Below are 20,811 nucleotides of genomic sequence, written 5' to 3' on the forward strand. Positions count from 1 at the left end.
CAACACTGTATGTGACAGCTCATTAAGCGTTGACAGCTCAGACAACAAGCCGCATTAAAGCATTTTTAATTTTCCCTTCATGTGTACATCACAAAATTAAAATTGTGTAGTTGCATTCGAAGTGTTGGAAAGTAAACATCGGAAAAATAAGAAATTTTCTGTGTGGACAACATTTAGCATATTTGGCTCATTTCATTTGTTTATTCACAAAACATTGAACAATTATTTCATAAGCTATTGACGTTTCTCGGGCATACATACGAGTATTCAATTTGAGAGAATACATTTCATCCAAATCATTTGTCGCACCACAAATATTACTGTTTTTTCCTTGCTAAAACAAGGCAAACCTGTAAGTCAAGCATGGATGCTGAAATGGGTAAGCATTTTTTATGTTTTTTTCTTAAAAATTTGATGTAATTTGAATCCTGCATTTATCGGCTACAATCGATGCTCCGAAATATTATTGTTGTTGTAGCTATCATAGACATATGACTGATGTATACATTTTTTTTTATCTCTTCCGTTGCAAATAGATACACCAATGAGTCCGGATAATAATAGTGACCAGGAAAATGTTTTATCAAGATCGAGCAGTCGCAGTGGAAGCCCTGGCTCGGAACCAAGGTCACGGTCGGCATCACCAATGAATGACTCGAATGAAAACAATAAATCGATTGCTTCACCAAATTCAGACCGATCGCGATCGGCATCACCATTGAATGAATCGAATGAAAACAATAAATCGATTTCATCGCCTAATTCAGACCGGTCGGGCTCGGCATCACCATTGAATGAATCAAACGAAAACAATAAGTCGATTGCATCACCAAATTCAGATCGATCGGATTCGGCATCACCAAATCTGAATGAATCCAACGAAATTTCTGAACCAAACGAGGTTCGGTCCCCAGATGGTGATGGTGCGCGCTCATCAAAATCCCGAAGCCGTTCACCAACACCGAATGATAATGATAATATTCGATCGCCAAGTCGTTCACCATCGGGTAGCCCAACAGCAGAAAGACGTAGCCGATCACGTACACCGCGCAGTAAAACTGGCTCACCAATTAGTCGAACAGGTTTGTAACGAAATTTTGGATGTCTTTTTCTTTAGTGGAAATTGAAAGTTTTTTTTTACAAAGTGACTTTTTCTTATTGAATAAATTTTAGGCTCACGATCTCGTAGTGGAAGTGTAGCATCAAAACGTAGTGGGTCGGCTCGTAGCCGAAGTGGCTCACACCGAAGTTGCAGCAAAAGTCGAAGCCGCAGCCGCAGCGGTTCACGTCACAGCAAAAGTCGAAGCCGCAGCCGCAGCGGTTCACGTCACAGCAAAAGTAGAAGCCGGAGCCGCAGCGGTTCACGTCATAGCAAAAGTAGAAGCCGGAGCCACAGCGGTTCACGTCACAGCAAAAGTAGGAGCCGTAGCCGTAGCCGAAGTGGATCAGCTCGTAGTGGTTCTGCAAGAAGTAGAAGTAGAAGTAAGAGCTCAGTCTCTTCAAGTGGTTCCCGCTCAAGTAGAAGCCGAAGTAGAAGCCGTAGTCGTAGTGGTTCTCGCCGTAGTCGGAGTGGAACACCAAGAAGCAGAAGTCGCTCACGTAAGTAAAAAATGTACTAATTTTCAGAGTAAATAAATGTGATTCACTTCAATTGAATGCTGTCAGCTCAATATAATTTGAATCATCGTTTTGAATGGGAAAAGTTATTGAAAAAGATTTGAAAATAATGTGAAAAAATACCTATTCCTTGTTTCATCCACAGATTCTCGGTCACGTAGCGGTAGCGCAGCATCAAATCGCAGTGGCTCACCTGTTCGTAAAAAACGTGCACTTTTGAGTGATTCCGAGGACGAAGGTAATTATAACGATACGATTTCATATGATTGAATCATTCCATTAACGAATCTTTAAATTAAAGGTGCAACTAGTGCTCAAGCGGTTAAGCGAGCCAAAATCATCGATTCAGATAATGAAGAAGAAGAAGCGACAGCTGGCCAAGGTGATGCAAATCAAGTACATCAAGCAACGGGAGACGGTGGAGAAAGTTCAGATGAAGGTGTCACAAATGATGTTGGTCACGGGGATAATGAGTTTGTCAATGATTTCGAAGCAATGTTGGCTAAAAAACGTGAAGATAGCTCAAAACGACGAAAACGACGTGATATTGATATCATTAACGATAATGACGACATTATCGATCAACTCATTCAAGATATGCGTGCAGCAGCTGAGGTATTAAGCATAAATAAATCGAAGTTATTGAATCGATTTTAATCAACATTTTTTTACTTGAACAGGACGATCGTGAATTGAATTTACAACAAAAACCGGCTACCAGAAAGATTTCCATGCTAAAAATGGTGATGTCACAATTGATTAAGAAAGACTTGCAACTGGCGTTCATCGAACACAATATATTAAACGTTTTAACAGATTGGTTGGCACCGTTGCCAAATCGAAGTTTACCATGTTTACAAATTCGTGAAAGCATCTTAAAGTTACTCTCTGATGTATGTATTTTAAAGTTACTCTCCCTCCCATTTTGCTTTTATCACAAATCGAATTTCATTTTTTTCATGTATGTAATTTTTCATTTTTAGTTTCCACCAATAGACAAATCATATCTTAAGCAATCCGGTGTCGGAAAAGCAGTTATGTACTTGTATAAACATCCATCCGAAACGAAAAAGAATCGTGAACGAGCTGGTCGATTGATATCAGAATGGGCCCGGCCAATATTCAATTTAAGCGCGGACATGAGTTCGTTGACACGTGAAGAACGTTTGCAACGTGATTTAGAGCAAATGCCACGAAAACGGCGCACAAGCCCGGAACCGGGAACAAGCACAAAGAAAAAAGAATTGACATCGTTCACAACCGAAGAACGTCAACTGCGTCCAGGTGACAAAGGATGGGTTAGTCGTGCACGAGTACCACTACCATCAACCAAAGACTATGTTGTCCGGCCTAGATCTACCGTTGATATTGACATGAGTCGCGTAAGTATTTTAATTTCAACAATGTCCACAGATCTCATTTGAAAAAGAACGTTTTGTTAATTAAAATAAACTTTAATTCCATTTTCAGATTGAAAAAAAGAAGCCCAATCGATATGAAAAGCATCTGAAGAAATTTATTGATGCAAAAAGGTTAAAAGGATCACGGCGAGCCGTCGAAATCTCAATCGAAGGACGAAAAATGTCATTGTAAATTAAATATTGTATTTGGATAGAAAATCGTTTGCGAACTGAATCCGTTTAAAAAAAAATAATAATGTTAATTCTAAGTAGATCATAAACAAACTCACACACAATTTAATGAGGTAGAAACTGTATTTTCTATTTTAAAGAAAAAAACCCGATTATACAAATGTGAACAAATGAATTGAAAATAAATTCATAATATTTGAACAGAACCTTGTGGCAACTGAACTGTGCTTTTCTTTGAGAAATTGGAACCAGTGAAAATGAGACTCAATTGTATTCCAATAAATCTTGAATGCATTTTGATGGTTTTCACGTTAGATTGCGCCCAAACCTAATTTGAATAAATACCTATAATATACATCGATTAAGCGTTTTTTTCTCTATCGGTTGGAAATGGTGTACACAACACACTTTCACTATAATAACTAGATTATCCAAATATCTAATTGTAAATTTTGAAAATTATTCAATTCCCGCGGCGAAATCGATACAAATTCAATTTAAAGTTTGTCGTTTTTCATACAAATGGTTATTTTGACTTTGATAAAATGAATAAATGTGATTTTATTGAGCGATTAGTTTCAATGTTGAGTAATTTACTTACGAATATACAGAAAAAGATTGTATTCATTTTCATAAAGTTTTTATTTGAATTCAAATAGCAATAATGAGAAGTTATCTGTCATGGACATTAAACTGCAGCGGTGCAAACACAATACATGCTTGTTACGATTTGGTTCAAGTATACCGTTATTTATCACAGAAATGTGTGTTTTTCAAAAATAAAATGACATTATCTTAACAGCAATCAATACATTTGAATGAGAACATTTACGGAGATAGTGTAAACAGGTACGTACAATTTAATACAGTGATAGCTTGCGTCTATAGAAAATGTCATGCCAAAATTCAGACGTCGTCTTATCTCGCTTTGAATTTTCGAAGTTTATTCGCTCATTTTTTTAGTTTTTTTGCCATGAAACATGGTTCGAATTTATAAGGGATTAGCATAAGACAAATTAGCTTTGTCAGTCGAATCGTACGAATTTTATTGCACAGCAAAATATAAGCGCCATGACCATGATGATATCGTTTTATATCTGGCTATCTATTATAATTCCAACGGATAAAATGAAATTGTTCTATTTTATTTAATGATTTGAATTACCAAAAGGACTTTTTGTATTGCTAGATATTACTATAAGTTTTTGTTGAGATATTCTTCGATCTAATCGAATATATATTATGATTATTATATAAAAAGAAATTGTTAACTTGACCAATATTATCATGACAAAGATATTTAAAATGTTATAAAACAGCTTTGCAAAGAACATGATCATTCAGTATTAATTGAAGATCAGTTCCATTTAAATGTCGGAAAATGTCGCAGAATTTAACTCAAGATAGTGCGTTCATTTTTGAAGAAGAAAATACGCCAATTGATAGAACACCGTGTATATAGATAATGTAAATACTTATCTTTTGGTAAACACAAAACCGTGGGCAAATGAGCATTTGCCATTTCCAAAAGATTATAAATTCGAACCATGCTTCACAATAAAATCATTTAAAAAATGGGCTGACGAGTTCCGAACATTCGATGTGAGAAAAGACGATGTCTGGATTTTGTCACTGCCGAGAACGGGCTCAACGTGGATTGAGAATATTGTTTGCCAATTGCAGAATGGATTTGATTTTTCGAAGAAACCACTTAGTTTGTGGACTAATGAACATTTCGAACGTGACTGTTTAGGCGATAATTATCGCCAACTTGAGAAACTGAATAACGCACCATCATCGCAATCACACTTTCCGCCCAAATTTGTTGCCAGCAGAAATGTGGACGGTTCGACCGAAAATCATTTACATTGCGCGCAATCCTAAGGCTGTTGCCATTTCGAATTTTCACATCTATCGAAATGGAATGGATTGGTTTTCACTAGGGTTTTCGGGAAGCATTGAAGAATTCTTCGATTTGTTCCTGGAGGATAGAGTTCTTTTCGCGCCAATTCATTCTCATGTTCTTGCATATTGGCAACTTCATCGTTTGAATAATTTTTTGTTTTTAAATTCTGAAGAACAATTTGGTGGAATTAAAAAAATTGCCAAATTCCTGGAAAGCATGTATGATGAAGATGAACTAAAACGGCTCACAGACTATATCTATTGAATACATCGAGAAGAAGGTATGTTATTCAGCGCTTATGGCTGAGTAATGTCTGAATAAAAACATACTCCCCTCTCGATATTTTCAATAGATATATCGTTTGGAAATATGAAGAAACTTACTATCATATCAAAAGACGCAAAAGACTATCAGTAAGTGTAAAAGCACACAAGCAATTTATAAATTGCTATAATTAAGATTGAGCAAGTGAGAGCTATGAAACGATTATTTTGATGTTTTTTCAGATTCTTTCGAAAAGGAAAGGCCGGCGGATTTACTGATGAAATGAGTGAAAATATATCAAAAAGTCTGATGAGTGGACAGCGATTTGTTTGAAGCACTCGGATTTCAAATATGCAATTTAAATAAACATTTCAATGCGGGGTCTTCATTTACGGCTTAATTTTTCAGTATATTCTCATGTAACTTGGCTATGGAATAAAAATCAGAGATGGGTAATCAAATTCCGGTCATTGTCAAATTTCAAAAAAATCGTTTATTGAACTAAATTAGAGATATAACAATAGCGCGTAATGTACGTTGCATTTTTCAGAATTCGTTTTTTTGGCATAGTTTCTTGTAAACGTTTAAACGCAAACAAACAAATCACGGTGATATGGTATGATTTGATCGACTTGTAGTGTCTGACCGAGATGATGATAGTTGTCCCTTTTTCATCAATCGAGTTGGTTTCGGTTTATCAGGATTGGCCAATGATTTCATCAAGAATCTTAGTTCGATTTTCATTTGTTCCTTGAATTCAATCTACGGAAAATAACCATTCAATTTGGCAAATGTGTAAAAAAACTATTTAAATAAACATAATCCGCATAATTACATTGGCCTTTTTCGCTCTTTTTCGAATACCATAACTCATACCAACAATGCCACATAGAAGAGCAAAGGCGACGCCACCAGCCACCACAACGAAAACTCCCACCACATGATTCAATTCCAAGGGTTCTGCTTCCGTTGACGATTTTTTCTACGGTGATTTGCATTAGAAGAATATTTTTTTTAATTAAATGATTGTCAAGACTCACCTGACATGCACCACCACCGCGTTTAGATTTCCACCATTTCCTATGTAATTTCTCCAAAACATCGAGCTCTTGCAAGCGTAAAACGCCCTCACACAACTCATGGTAGTACTTGTAATCTTCAAAAGTTCAAATTTATTAATAAAATAATTCAGTTTGTAAAAATGAAGAAAATAATACTCTTAGGCATTCCAATCGCATAATTTCGATCATCGATTAAATCTCCAGCCATTGTCACATCGCAGTTTCGTTCAGTGAAGTACAGCAGAGAGGTTGATTCCATTAAAAATGCATAATCCGAATTTTGTACCTTTTCTAATCCTGCTTGATTGTTTTTTACAAAAGCTACATCTCGATTTTTCTCCATCCATCGATACATATGTTTGAACGGCTCATGCTCCGAATGCTTTCAACAATTGAAAAAAATATTAGAAAATTTGTAAATTTTGCCTTAATATTCCATTATTACTTCAAAATACTGTTTTGTGGCTCCCTCTTCTTTAACGCCAAATGTAGCGGCAGGACACTCCTTTTCGTTTTCAAGGCCACAGTTTGCAAAATCTTCCACACTTTTAATTTTTTCAATTGGATTTTCAAGCACCAAGAAAGCCGCAAGATTTGCTGTATAAGATGCGACGATGACCAACGTAAAAAACCACCAAGCTGCTGATAGCAAACGAACTGATACGGCTCTAGCGTTGAATTGATAAGCATTAAGCATTATGCATTATAAAATAAAAAATAAAATAAAGTTACGCTTTTGAAAAAAAATTTAAAAGCATTATTTGTATATTTTTGAGGGATAGAAAAAAAACATGAAAAAACTCACTTTATTTCAATTTCCGATCCTTGTTGTAGTATTGCTCCTGCAGCGAACCATAGTGAATTTTGAAAACTAAGTTGATTTTCCAAAAATTTTGGCTCCTCGATACATGGATATGGACATTCCCATTGGGCGGGTGAGATTCGACCCACACAAAAGAAACAAATCGAAACAAAGAGATAAGTTGTACCCAACAGAATCCAAACGTCACCTCCAAGCGGCTTCATGAAACTGAACACATCTGGAGGTGCCTTTTTTGGTATTTGATACAGAATAGCAATGCCTTTTTGAATAGGGAAAAAAAGTATTTTTTATAAAACAATCACCAGACGGGTTCCGAACAAGATATTCACCTAAATTCATAATACTTGGTGAAAAATCAATTGCATGTACTCTAGCTGCTGTAACCTTTTAAAACGATAAAAACTAAGTTAAATACTTCCTCATGTTGCCGTAGTTATTGAATCACTTACCGTTAAATCGGTGATGGCGAGGTCCGCATCCTGTAATATTGCACAAAAATCGATTACATGCATTTTTTGTTGTTGTTTAATTAATATTGCACTTACACCTGATATAAGTTTTCCAATCATGCCATTCCAATCCCCTGTTGCTTCGTCTCTCGTTCCATAATTATTATCAAATTCAACAATAAATGTATAATTAAATCCCAAAATTAATGAGAGCTCAAAAATCAAGTCAATTGCATAACCTTCGAATTGATCATCTCCTATCAACAAATCTGTGCCATTTTTATACATAGTATAAGGTTCAGTCTGTAATTGAAAAACACATAGACTTTTGTGAAATATTTCGTCAACAATGATCATGAAAGTAAGAAAAAGTTGATATTTTTACCAAGGCGGTAATAACTCTTAAAGTTACATTTTTCAAAGAACCATAAATGTCATCTTTTTTTAATGGCGCATTTTGGCCACCGATTTTTAAACGATTTTCCACCCCATATGTCCACTGTCCAATGGTTTCTGATCTGACGTCGAGCAAGTCGATTGTGATATTGGAACGTACACCACTGTTGTCAAATTCAATTCTACCAGATACACCATCATAATTAACCTTCAAAAGAGAATGTACATTTATTGAACTTTTCCAAATGTCGTTTAGTCTTCACAAATAATTTTACATTTTTCATATAATTCAATATCGTGTAACCTTTATTCCACATGGAGGTACGGTTAAAACATGCAATTGGTACCGGTGCCACTTGATCGGCGCCAAGTTTTTCAATGGCAATTGAAAATACCATCACAGCATCATAGATAAGCGAAGTTTGAAGGCTGACAAGGCCTAAAAAAATGTGTTTCAATTATTTAGTTTAATTTCTGATGTGACGCATTCAAACAATGTAAAATACCGACCGTTTAACTTATCCGGATAATTTGGAATGACAACATTGGTCGAATCGAAATTCGATTTACAATTGTTGTTAGTTGAACTAGTTTCTACATCAAATTTGCTTTCAGGATCAACATTGAAAAGGTCTTGATTGCTATCATCATCATCTTTTGGTGTGTCGAAAATCGGATGTTTTTTGTTTAAAATGCGAAATGTTGTAATTTTTGCATCGCTATATTGATACGGTTCCAAATTGATTGAATGTGTATCTAAGTTTGTAATAATCCAATTGTATTGCTTTGTAATTAGTCCGACCTGCATCGATTGTCGTAAAATAATGGGCAACGACTCCGAAGAACACTCTAAAATAATATTTGTGGACTCCAATTCACGAGCTTTCTGTAGAACGGGTCGAAATTCATTGTTGGTGGTATAGTCTAGATTTCGTACATTTATTCGATTTTTAAGGTCTTTGTTGGTTTCTAACACTTTTGCGACTCGTTTCAGCCACAGCGGAGATTCATACAAGATCGTTACGTTCTTCCATTCGGAAGCAATAACAAAGTCCAATAGCAATTGTGTTAAACTTTCCAAATTCGGATGAATATTGAGCGCAGCTGATTTAGCGGCTGCATCTTCGTCCATATATGTGTTCACGTATGGTATTTCCTTCGAATCGCAGATATTCATTGCATGATAAGCAGACGATACTGATTGTGGTCCAAATATAACACCAACACCCCGCTATCGAGAGAATTTATTTTAGATTTTATACAAATATAGTATTTCATCCATTGCAAAAATGTAATTACTTCAAGCAAATCACAAACACGTTTCGAAACATGCCACTCACGACCGGGTGCAATTTTTTTATATTTTACGATCAGCTCCATGCCACTGTCTTGGAGAATTTTTTCATTCGCTTCATTGACAGCATATTTGAGCATTTGAATGTTTTTATCAAAAAATCCATTGTCCTCAAAAACGGCTCCTGTTCACATCAAAGAATAAACAAACGAAATTATTTTAAGCACACCCACGCATTCAGACGCATGACTATCATGCATTAATTTCCAGACAATATATTGAACTAACTGGTCAGTTGAGCTGACAGTACGTTAGCCAGCTAAATGGACTCAAACAATAGAAGTTATTGTTATAATGAACAATCACTTCTATTAAAACAAGAAAATTGATTCATCATTAAAACAATAACGTCTATTGTTTAAGCCCATTTAGCTGGCTAACGTACTGCCAGCTCAACTGACCAGTTAATTTAATATATTGTCTGTTAATTTCAATATTATACGATAATATCCATTTTTTACCAATCGTCACTTGATTTTTCTGACATTTTGAATTCGACACGTTTACGATTACAATAAATAATAATATTCTATAGTCAAATTTCATTGTTTCATTGAAAAAAAAAAACCAAAGATTCGATAGAAAATACGAACGAATCCGCCTTTGATATTCGAACACGACACGTTTTGATACTATCACCTCACACGCTCAATGCGAACTGAAATGAAAAGTCGATCTTTTTTTACACATCGACATAAAATTCGACTGCACACTAAACAAAATATATATTTTTAAAAGTCGTACACGCTTTTACGACAAAAACACCAGATGCGATGTGTTTTATATATATGTACAGAGTTCATAAGAAATGAATCAGTGATCGCTTGTGTTTGGCGAAGGCGAGAAAACTTTATGTTTCGAAATCGTATATTTTTTTATTAGCGTAATATATCGTACGGGCAACTAGCTCAAATATATTTTCCAAATTATTGAATAAACGATCGTTGAATTTATTTACATGCTTATATGTATACAAGTTTTTTGGCAAGAACACAAAAAAATATGTCGAACCGGAACAAATTCACCCACACTCAGTCTACACTGAAATACGCCATATAACAAACTATCAGTCCAATTTATTGTCATTGGGAACATATTTCGGTACAAAAAATCGACTAAAATGATCAACAATTTGTCTAGGGGGCAGACACGTGGAATGGGATTAGACTTTTAGTGTAAAGGTTCGAGAAATTGCAATGAAATAGCAACTTCTGTGAACGGATTCGCGTGGAATATCGAAACAGTGAATGAAATAGGAAAATAGTTTCGATTTCACATTTGTGTTTTTGGATTAGTGGAATAGCTGGATTAGTAATATACTGGATTCAGAATTTATTCTTTGGTGTCTCCTCCTAGCAATTTGTATATACCAGGAATAATAATGAAAATGTGACAAAACCAAATATTCAGAGTAGAAACCAATCAAATTTTTACATCACACCAAAAACAAATCGTTCAGATTTATTAAATTTATGTGCTCTTCATTTGATTCTTCAGCTGAAAGAAATTAAATAATCACATAAAAAGGAGATTGAATCTAATAATAATTTATTCAATGCATCATTACAATGTAATTTTGATTAAAATATTTGATAATGTATTTCCAGTCACATGGATCCAGTTTGTTGATCATCAAATATGTGTGAATTACTGAAAAAAATGACACAAGCTAAGTGAGACAAAAATATTGCTTAAATATCAAAAAATTGGAAAAATGAACAGTGCGCGCATATGACAAACCTATACGTGGGCATAATACCAAGAACTGCAAAAACACATCCACGAGGGATTGAATGCATTATACTGTCGGCAGCTGGGGCACCACACTCCTTCCCTATGATGTTTATTGAACATATATAAATTATTACAAGAGCGGCAAGAAAAATGGACATGTAACCGGTTTTTAAGGCTCGACATTTTTCTTATCGCGTGTCTTTAAAAAAAATTGATAAACTTTTTCGAATTAATTTTTGATGTATAACCTTCAATTTCTAACGATGCAATGAACGATCTGATTTGTATATACGAATTTTTATAACTCGCGCCTACAGTTGCAAAGAACTCATTTCAATGTTGACGCGGATATTTTTTTTGTTTATGAGTGAACTGTATAATCAAATGTTTCGATTTTTCCAATTTAAATAAATTAAAGTGCTTCTTATTACTTACGCCATCATTTTATTGACGCTATTGATTTATTTACCTTCACAGATTTTATATGAATCATTTAATTCAATTGTTTTGATTTATGTATTTATTGAAAGTGAATTTGGCGAATTACAGAGTTATCAGTTTTCTTTGAAATATAACGTTCTTCTTATTGGATTGTAATCAATTTAGTATACTTATAAAATGATTTAATTGTCAAAATATAATTGTGATTTTATGAATCATTTTAAAGAATTCATCATTTCGGCAGAATAGTTTATGTTTAGATTCGTTAATCATATTCATAGTCCGTGGGTATATTCATAGCTGAAAGTTAACAATAATTCTTATTGCCAATCTTTGTACCGCTCTGAAACGAAATTTTGAATTTTGATCTTAAGTTTTTCTTTTCGAAATTATTTTACTTTATTATTGAACAACGTTCAATTTCTATGCTATATAAGGTTTGATTTAATGCAAACACAATTCAAATTCATTATAAACGAATGAAGTGAATTAACAGAAAAAATATATTCTGAATCCACTCACAAAGCTCTGAATCTTGTTTATGCACTTAATGTGATATAAATGTTTAATGTAAAATTGTTTATGAGATAAATAAATGGTATAACCAAACGATTAAAATTGAGCGAATATTCAAAAATTCTTTCAAAATAAAGTGATTTTATCGATTCATATAATACATCACGTGTCATTTCTTGGAAAAATTGATTAAAAAACAGCAAGATTGATGAGATGTTTTAATAACTGGTGTTTCCAATTCTATTCCGGTTCTTACTTTTGTCATTCAGAAAATGTCTTGAGGAAAGTGGAGTTTTTATTTAAATTTTATACAAGTTGTAAAAACAAATGTTATACGCACATTAAAAAGTCTTGATTTATTAAATTACCACTGTTTTTATTTTTATTGTAAGTGTACATTTATCTTCTTAATTAGCAAGAAAAAGTCAAAGTCCCAGTGTAATTATACTTTATACAAATATCTATTATTGAACCAACGAATCTAATCAAAAATTCTTGAAGTAGTTGATACATTGCAATACATCTATGTTGATTTAAAGGAATGTCATTAAATGTGATCTATATATTTAGGTTTAAAATTTCGAAATTAATTTGACGCTTCTGTAAATAAAAATATCATTTTTAAAACCGTATTCCTATTTCCAATAAAATTTGCAAATGATCTACCTACATTGGCAATTCATCAATATCGTTGTCCGGAAAGTGTTTGAAAAATGGCAGAACGTGTTTTTCAAGAATGACGTCTTCGATTCGTGCTGGATTCCACTTTGGCTTATTATCCTTACGAACTAGCAACGCTTTAATACCTAAATTTAAATGCACATCAAATGGTTCAATTGAAACTATGTTAGAAATATTCGTGTAAGTGCTGACCTTCATGAAAATCATCATGCTTTAAAATTCGTCGAACTAGCTGATATTCCATTTGCAAACATTCTCCTAATGAATATGAAGCGCCCAATTGAAGCTGGTGTAGTGTGAGTTTCAAGGACACCGGCGACACTGTTCGAAGCACCTAAATAATTTATTTGATTTAATTTGGTTTTGACCATTTTAATTTATTTGCTTAATTTACTCACTTTAATCGTTTGTTTCGACCATTCGGTGTCGTCTTCTTCTAAATTTGTTAAAATTTCTTCGATTGTAGATGCATTGAAGCATTTATTAATTTGTGAAAGATGTTTGGCTAAACTAAATTCTGATTTTATTTTTGGACAATATTCGTCAAGAACTTGTTCGATGTCATTGGCATTTTGTAAATTAATTAATGCTCCTTCTAGCTGTGGAAGACGTGCACTATCGCAATAATGTGTAGCAATGCCACCGTGTAATGCATCAATACCTAAAAACAATCGAAACAAAATGATAAACATCAAATGGAATACAAAAATGATTTAAAATACCCGTTAATCTGGATCCGGTGAGACCGAGATAATAACCAAGTTTTCCTTTTAACCGTGGTAAAAAGTATGAACTGCCAATGTCCGGCATGGCACCGATTTTTGTCTCTGGCATTGCAAAAACCGTACGTTCGGTCGCAATACGATACTTTCCATGTATTGAATAACCTTGAATTATACAAAAAAAAAGACTGCAGTATTTGTGCCAAAATAATTTGGATTTTAATGGTTCTGCATACCAACTCCGCCGCCCATAATAATGCCATCAATCAGTGATATATAAGGAATTTTTAAATTTGCTATCATAAAATTCACCGTATATTCAACTTTAAAAAATTTCACATTTGTTTCAAATTCACTCGGTTCAATCAATTGTTTGAGGTCGCTACCCGCACAAAATGCCCTATCTCCGCTGCCTTTGATTATTACCATTGATTTTGTATCTCGCCACTTGTTTAATGCAACAAACACCTTTTCAGCCATTTCATAGTTCGCTGCATTCAATACTTTTGGTCGATTTAGTGTTAATATGCCTTTGTTGTTTCGCTCTTCGGCCAATACCGAATCAGTTTTTGGTAGAACCATTCTTTATTTTGCTGCTGTCAGTGATTAATTATCAGTGACTGTTTCAACGTCGTCTATTAAACTGACAAACAGAGATTGAAGTGTGCCACTTTAAATCCAGCATATTTTTCTTCACTCTCTTTTGCTATCTATTTGCGCTATTTTTCATTCATATATTCAGCAAAATAGAAATTGACGTATTAACCTCTTTATATATAACCTTTTCTAACACATACACTTACATAGCTTGAATATAAAGTGGAATTAATAAACGCAAGCCAACGTTAGTGTGTGTTTAAATCGATCATTTTTAATAATTTAATTGGACTATTTTCACCGGTTTTTTGACTGAAATCTTATTTGAGTGGCTTGGATTAACGATTTATTATTTCTGACAGAATCATTAATGATTGAATAGTCTTGAATAAGAATCGCATATGATTCGAAACGCCAGCAGTCTTTCAGCATTGATTTAAGCACAGACTGAGTTAGCTTGAATCTATTATATAACGTAGAATTGTACAAACTTTGCTAAATTATCATCGTACACGCGTTTGACATTGGAAAATACATTAATTAAGGTTTCCCGCTTCAAAATAACACAAACACACTATGGTTTAAGCACTAACAAGATCGTAAAACGTCATAGAATAGTCATGAAACGTCACTACTCCAAACAACATGTCATATATTTGACAGTTCACATGTGTTTTTTGGTAAACAAAACATTATCTATTTATACAACAATATTTCATTTTTGAATTCATACAATTTTTATTACAAAAATAATAAAATTTAAAAATATATGTTTCATTGCTTTTTCCATTCACGTGTAAAAATGAAGAATAATTTCTTTATACATTATTATTTATTACTTAAAATTGTCGCTTTATTTGTTTGGTGTCAGGTTATGAAAATCCTCATTCAATTTAACATCTCTGAAAGTAAAAAAAGTATTTATTTATTAAATTATCTGGTATTAAACTCAACATAAAGAAAACAGTTAAGCAAAAGGATTGTTTTGGATTCAAGAATTACATCGGCAGTTCCTCATTATTTGGCAATGGTTTATAGAATGATGATAAATATTCGTCGGTAACATCTTCGATGCGTGATGGATCCCAGTTGGGATTGTTGTCCTTAGTTATTAGCAGGGCTCGAACACCTATGGTGACATTATATGCAATGCAAAATTGTAATAGTAAAGCTGAAATGATCATACCCTCTTGAAAGTTCTTTCCGGCAATCAAACGAAGCGCCAAGCGGTATTCCATCTGTAAACATTCTCCTAATGATAAATTTTTTCCGAGTTCCAAATTACGGAAGATAATTTTTAAACTTGTCGGACAAAGTTTCCGAAGCATCTATGATAAGAATAAAAACGTCCAATATGCTATGCAATGTATTTGAACGATATGGAAATTACATTGATTGTTTGTTTCGCCCATTCGCTATTATCTTTCTCTAAATTGTCCAGAATTTCTTCTACCGAAGAGGCATCAAAGCATTTATTGATCTGATCAAGGTGCTTTGTCAATATGAATTCGGTTTGAGGCGTTTGGCAATAGTCATCAATAACGCTCCCGATATTTTTCGCATCTTTTAAACTGAGTAAGGCCTTTTCCATCTCTGGAATTTTTGCACTGTCACAATAATGAGTGGCAATGCCAGCGTGTAACACATCTGGACCTGTAGAAATATGTACATAACATCGCATATGAATATTCTGTTGCAATGGGTCTGTCATTTGTTCAAATGTCTTACCTCTCAACCGGAAACCAGTTAGACCCAAATAATAACCAATTTTCTCATTAAGTCTAGGGAAGAAGTATGATGATCCACAATCAGGAAAAAGACCTAAAATAACATTCGAATGGTGTTTAAGTATTGGCTTTGCAATGTTGAGGTGGTAAAATTACCAACAGACGATTCGGGCATTCCAAAAAGTGTGTTTTCAGTTGCAATACAATAGTCGGCATATATTGAAATACCGACACCGCCACCCATTGTGACGCCATCGATAAAAGCTATGTACGGTGTTTCCAAGTTTGCAATCACATGATTCATTTCGTACTCGGTTCGAAATATCTTTCTTCTGACATCACTCGAAGATTCAACCAACGATCTTAAATCACCGCCGGCCGAAAATGCTTTACCTGCAACACCTTTAACAATTATCAACGATTTTTGATTACTCCAATTCTTTATATTTGTTGAAAGTGTTTCAAGCATATCAAGGTTCGTTGCATTCATTGCATTTCCCCGATTCAACATTAGTATTCCTTTATCGCCCACTTCATCAACCCGCACATAATCATTTGACAATGATCTTGTAATGTTTGTTATTGATTTTAAATTTTTCCACACACTTGAAGGGAACAGTCGGATGAATAGTTTTGCAGCCATCTTCTATTAATTATCACATTTAGAATATCACCATTTAATTTTCGTAAGTTTTGAATATATTTTGATTTTTTTTTCTCAATAAGACAGATTGTTATTAAGCTAAGTGATAACATATGTAAAAGTCATATATACAATACAGCGAACTGGTTGTCAAACTGTTGCATGTATTTTGTGCTATAAAATGAAATTATGAACTGTCAAAACTGTCACAAGCGGCATATTTGAAAATGTCTAATGAGAACAATAACCATTAAAATTCGTGAAATTGGAACGTTTTGAATTTATTTCATGTTTAATGAAAATTAAATACACACATTACTTGTATTTTATATTGTTTTTCTTAATATTATGTTACATCACGAGGTACGGCAGTCGAGATGGAGGGCCGCAGGGACGAGCTACCACCATATTTAGATAGCGCCTGAGGCCCTTATAAAGAATCCAGCAAAAAAGGTAAATTTTTGGTTTTGTCCATTTTTGACCACACAAACCAGAAACAATTTTCCGAAAAATGGCATATTCGGAAACTGGAGTTCGAGTAGATAGTGTTGAAAAAAAAATTGTTGGAATCGATTGAAAAGTGCACGAAATATGGTCATTCCAAAAAATCTTTCGAAAATACTCGAAATTTTTGAAATGGTTTGTTTGTCTGTCCGCATTTTTTTCCGAGACATTTCTTAGAAAAATAAAAATGAAAATATCATTGATTGCAAGCGTCAATGAAAATTTATTTCAGACCTGATGTGCAGTATTGCGTCTTCCCAAAGAAGTGTTTTTTCTAGCGGGAATTATCTATACGTTTATACGGTTTATACTCAAGTATTTTTTACCTAATATAATATAAATAGATGAAGACATGCCGCATATACGCTGCATATATGCGTATAAACCATATATATACGGAGTTAATTGCAAATATTATTTGCAAATATTCTTCGGTATATACGGTTTATATTCTTATACGCAGCATATTCGTAACTTATTTTATTCGATATTTTCCCCTAGTGTTTTTTACTTATAGTAAAACACAGGGAATAATCATCAAAAATAAAGAGTCTTACGGGAGTAAGACGAACTTTTCGGCACGGTGGTAGTTGCGTATTTTATTAAGAAAGTTCAAAATAATATTTGTTCGATTTTTCAAGCCTTTCAAGTGGCGTAAAGTTCGAGACCAAAAAATATGTTTCAGCTTTGGCAACGAAATATTCTTTAATTTAATAGCAGAAGTACCCGAGAAAAGATTTTTCACACTTTCATGATGAACCCATTTGTACGACATTTGAATCGTTGCGGCGAAACAGTAGCTCTTATTTTTCTCCAAATAATACTGCAAAATGAAGTTTTTTCACACGGTTTATTTGTTGTAATACAACAAATAAACTATTCATAAAAAACTTTATGTTGCAGTATTATTTGGAGAAAAATAAGAGCTACTTTTTCACCGCAACGATTCATTTGAAAGTATTCTTTTTTCTAACAAAACACTATAAAAAATATGTTTGGAGAAATTTCAACCAAAATTAAGAGTACCTCCCATACAAAAATGAAAATGAATACATATTTTTGAGTGTTTAGGTCTACATTAAGTATGACTTTTGGACGAAAATTGGACTCTTTTTCATTGGTATCACTCCAGGCATGACATTTTTTTCCATCAACTAAAATCGCTCAAAATCTAATGATTTCTATTTCTCGGGACCCCCAATCATCCCGTGAAGTCAGATTTTAAATAACTTTTCTGGGGGGTGAGATAATCGATGGACAAATTATAATGGCGGACAACGTACGACGTGGAACAGACCCACAACAACCATGCTCAAAACGGCCTGATTCGGGTTTTCTGACCTCAGAAACGTCCAGAAAACATGTTTTTGAGGTGTCGTAAATTTTGACCCACTGCAATACTTTCCCCTTACACACTCGGTGTGTGCGGAAAAGTAAGAAGATAATTGTAATCTTTTTTCTTAGGCACTGCTTTGATTTCTACTGATAAATATGTTAAAATCACACAAAAAATGATAGATAACATTGCAGTTGAACGAGTTGCAGATAAAAACTTATATTAATAAGCTGATCACTTATACGGACGTGGCACTCTAGTTTTCACCATAAAGATTCTCAAAGGTAATTTTTTGTAAGCTGATGTTGGATTTTTTGTATTTTTTAAATATTTTCTGTGGAGTGAATACTTTCAATGTAAGAAATGGTATATAATTTGAAGTAAATTTAAATCTTTTAAATTAACGTTCAAATTATAGAAATAAAAAAGCAGTATAAATTCAAGGTGACTTAAGACAATTGTTTCTTTGGGAAATCACTTTTTTCACATTCAAGAATTGCGAATCGAGTGGGAATCTAGTTCACATTTGTTTTTGACTTTATAATCTATATTGTTTACACTTTCATTTCATATATTAACTGATTATATTTAGATGGCGTCGAATAATCTAATCGGAGATGACTTGGCAATAAGTGAAATTTTGGAAAAACCCATCGAAAATGAACTTATTAAAGTTCTAAAAAAACGCTCCAATTCAAATAATTTCAAATTTTCCATTGAATTTGGCTCGAAAAAAGGTAAGTTTGTTGGTGTATTGGATTATTGGTGTAAGAAAAAAGGTTTATTTTATTGCTCTTTTGAGATTGAAACAAACTAACAATTATTATTTCAAATCGAAGGCGCAAACTTCATGGGAAATGTATATCGAATTCTATATGAAGATGAAAATCATAATCAATCGTCGTTGATTCTAAAAATTGCACCGAAAAATTTGAAACGACGAGGTGAATTTGCATTGCGTCAGATGTTTTTGCGCGAAATAGATATGTATGATAAGGTAGATTTCATTTCAAATACAAAAACACACAACGCAAAAATGTATATACTTGTATGATATTTTGTAGGTGTTGGTATATTTCAATGAATTCCAATTATCCCAAGGGGTTGATCTAGAGAAAGATGGTTTTAATGAGTTTCCACAATACTATTCCAGTATAAGTGAAGATCTTTTCGAATCTGTTTTTCTTGAAGATTTAAGAATACGAAACTTTGAAATGGTCAATGTTCGCAAAGAGACAATCACATTTGATCACATGTCCGCCGTGTTGAAGGCACTCGGAAAGTTCCATGCAATTTCGTTTGCGTTAAAAGACCAACAACCAGAAAAATTTAAGCAATTGGCCAGCCTTGCAATCGAACAATTCTGGACACAGTCACACGATATGATAACTGAATTTGAAAAATGTTTTGAGGTATTAAAGGAAGAAAAATGCTTTGATTTATTCGAAAAAATCAAAAAATCTGTAGGAGATGATTATTATTCAACCATTATGTGTTTGGCTTCAAGCCAAGCAGCCGAACCATATGCGGTTATTTGCCACGGTGATGTTACAAGCAATAATACAATGTTCAGTAAAGATGACGAAGGCAAACCAAACAAAGTGAAGATATTTGATTTCCAATTCACTCGATACGCTTCGCCAGTTATTGATTTACTTTTGTACTTGTTCTGTACGATTACCAAGGAGTTGCGTGATCAACATTACGAGGAGTTCTTGCACATTTATCATGATAGCCTCTCGGATCTGTTGAGAAGGTAAACAATAATATTTCTACTATATTAACAATGGATCGAACGTCGAATACAATTTCAATACATAGAAACATTTTAAAATTTTATCTCATTTTTTCTAGATTGGGCTCCGATCCACAAAAACTATTTCCATACGAAGCTTTATTAGATCAATTACAAAAGTTTGGAGTTTACAGTGTATTCGTTGGGTCATTACTATTCAATCAATTTTGCGCAGATGAAGAATCAATCAAAAAGGTGGAAGACTCTGACTGTTTTGTTTTCCATTTTTCAAAGGATTCCAAAGCAGCGTACAACAAACGAGCGATGGATATGTTCGTTGGCTTAGATCGTCTTGGCTATATATAAATGTACAATTTGTTGAAATTATTTTCAGACAATATATTGGGCTGAATATTCATTTGAAATGAAAAGAAATAGCACGCTATTTTTGATAGAACAATAAAAGTGATTGTTATAATTATTGCACCAACGTAAGTATTTTATAACAACAACAATCACTTCTATTGTTTTATCAAAAATAGAGTGCTATTTCAATATACAATCGAAGATTAGAAAGAAGATGCTATTAAAACATTTACAAATTCGAATGAGCTAACGAAAGATGATGTTGCAACATTTGATAAAATGTATAATTTTATTGACATTTATTCTAGGGGGTAGACACAATAGAGAATGAATGAATACCAATGAAT

General features: G+C 33.5%; 6 protein-coding genes across 9 annotated transcripts; 3 read left to right on the plus strand and 3 right to left on the minus strand.

Moving 5' to 3' along the window:
- The first annotated feature begins 17 nt into the window (after positions 1 to 17).
- On the plus strand, positions 18 to 3,426 carry LOC116343213 (protein IWS1 homolog). The gene is made up of 8 exons (XM_031771154.1): positions 18 to 379; positions 537 to 1,082; positions 1,174 to 1,599; positions 1,763 to 1,855; positions 1,919 to 2,232; positions 2,298 to 2,510; positions 2,601 to 2,999; positions 3,088 to 3,426. Exons 1-8 carry the CDS (start codon positions 364 to 366, stop codon positions 3,208 to 3,210), a joined length of 2,130 nt encoding a protein of 709 aa, XP_031627014.1. The 5' UTR covers positions 18 to 363; the 3' UTR covers positions 3,211 to 3,426.
- Positions 3,427 to 4,590: 1,164 nt separating this feature from the next.
- On the plus strand, positions 4,591 to 5,379 carry LOC116343456 (sulfotransferase 1C2-like). The gene is made up of 3 exons (XM_031771506.1): positions 4,591 to 4,663; positions 4,741 to 4,923; positions 5,030 to 5,379. Exons 1-3 carry the CDS (start codon positions 4,591 to 4,593, stop codon positions 5,377 to 5,379), a joined length of 606 nt encoding a protein of 201 aa, XP_031627366.1.
- A 470-nt stretch (positions 5,380 to 5,849) lies between these two features.
- LOC116343236 (glutamate receptor ionotropic, kainate 2-like) lies at positions 5,850 to 10,096 on the minus strand. Its single transcript, XM_031771194.1, has 14 exons — positions 9,924 to 10,096; positions 9,408 to 9,586; positions 8,619 to 9,339; positions 8,384 to 8,547; positions 8,098 to 8,316; positions 7,809 to 8,015; positions 7,713 to 7,742; positions 7,593 to 7,647; positions 7,246 to 7,522; positions 6,886 to 7,108; positions 6,597 to 6,822; positions 6,420 to 6,535; positions 6,215 to 6,361; positions 5,850 to 6,141 (listed from the first exon to the last, which is right to left on the minus strand). The coding sequence occupies exons 1-14, from the start codon at positions 10,006 to 10,008 to the stop codon at positions 5,983 to 5,985; spliced, it is 2,808 nt and encodes a 935-aa protein (XP_031627054.1). The 5' UTR covers positions 10,009 to 10,096; the 3' UTR covers positions 5,850 to 5,982.
- A 2,412-nt stretch (positions 10,097 to 12,508) lies between these two features.
- Positions 12,509 to 14,737, minus strand: LOC116343272 (3-hydroxyisobutyryl-CoA hydrolase, mitochondrial-like). Of its 2 annotated transcripts, none has more exons than XM_031771255.1 (7): positions 14,360 to 14,737; positions 13,793 to 14,275; positions 13,557 to 13,721; positions 13,233 to 13,495; positions 13,027 to 13,168; positions 12,824 to 12,959; positions 12,509 to 12,753 (listed from the first exon to the last, which is right to left on the minus strand). In XM_031771255.1, exons 2-7 carry the CDS (start codon positions 14,136 to 14,138, stop codon positions 12,726 to 12,728), a joined length of 1,080 nt encoding a protein of 359 aa, XP_031627115.1. In that variant the 5' UTR covers positions 14,139 to 14,275; positions 14,360 to 14,737; the 3' UTR covers positions 12,509 to 12,725. The 2 variants fall into 2 exon arrangements, with proteins under 2 accessions (XP_031627115.1, XP_031627116.1); XM_031771256.1 differs by having other exon boundaries at positions 14,645 to 14,736.
- Positions 14,738 to 14,930: 193 nt separating this feature from the next.
- LOC116343402 (3-hydroxyisobutyryl-CoA hydrolase, mitochondrial-like) lies at positions 14,931 to 16,631 on the minus strand. Its single transcript, XM_031771425.1, has 6 exons — positions 16,037 to 16,631; positions 15,882 to 15,974; positions 15,544 to 15,806; positions 15,340 to 15,481; positions 15,156 to 15,282; positions 14,931 to 15,055 (listed from the first exon to the last, which is right to left on the minus strand). Exons 1-6 carry the CDS (start codon positions 16,521 to 16,523, stop codon positions 15,007 to 15,009), a joined length of 1,161 nt encoding a protein of 386 aa, XP_031627285.1. The 5' UTR covers positions 16,524 to 16,631; the 3' UTR covers positions 14,931 to 15,006.
- Positions 16,632 to 18,522: 1,891 nt separating this feature from the next.
- LOC116343401 lies at positions 18,523 to 20,805 on the plus strand. Of its 3 annotated transcripts, none has more exons than XM_031771423.1 (6): positions 18,633 to 18,647; positions 18,782 to 18,807; positions 18,956 to 19,100; positions 19,203 to 19,360; positions 19,428 to 20,119; positions 20,218 to 20,805. In XM_031771423.1, exons 3-6 carry the CDS (start codon positions 18,956 to 18,958, stop codon positions 20,462 to 20,464), a joined length of 1,242 nt encoding a protein of 413 aa, XP_031627283.1. In that variant the 5' UTR covers positions 18,633 to 18,647; positions 18,782 to 18,807; the 3' UTR covers positions 20,465 to 20,805. The 3 variants fall into 3 exon arrangements, with proteins under 3 accessions (XP_031627282.1, XP_031627283.1, XP_031627284.1); XM_031771424.1 differs by lacking the exon at positions 18,633 to 18,647 and adding an exon at positions 18,703 to 18,719; XM_031771422.1 differs by lacking the exon at positions 18,782 to 18,807 and having other exon boundaries at positions 18,523 to 18,647.
- Positions 20,806 to 20,811: the final 6 nt, after the last annotated feature.

The sequence above is a fragment of the Contarinia nasturtii genome, unplaced genomic scaffold (assembly GCF_009176525.2).
Source record: "Contarinia nasturtii isolate CC-2019 unplaced genomic scaffold, AAFC_CNas_1.1 Cnas_scaffold_993, whole genome shotgun sequence".
NCBI lineage: Eukaryota > Metazoa > Arthropoda > Insecta > Diptera > Cecidomyiidae > Contarinia > Contarinia nasturtii.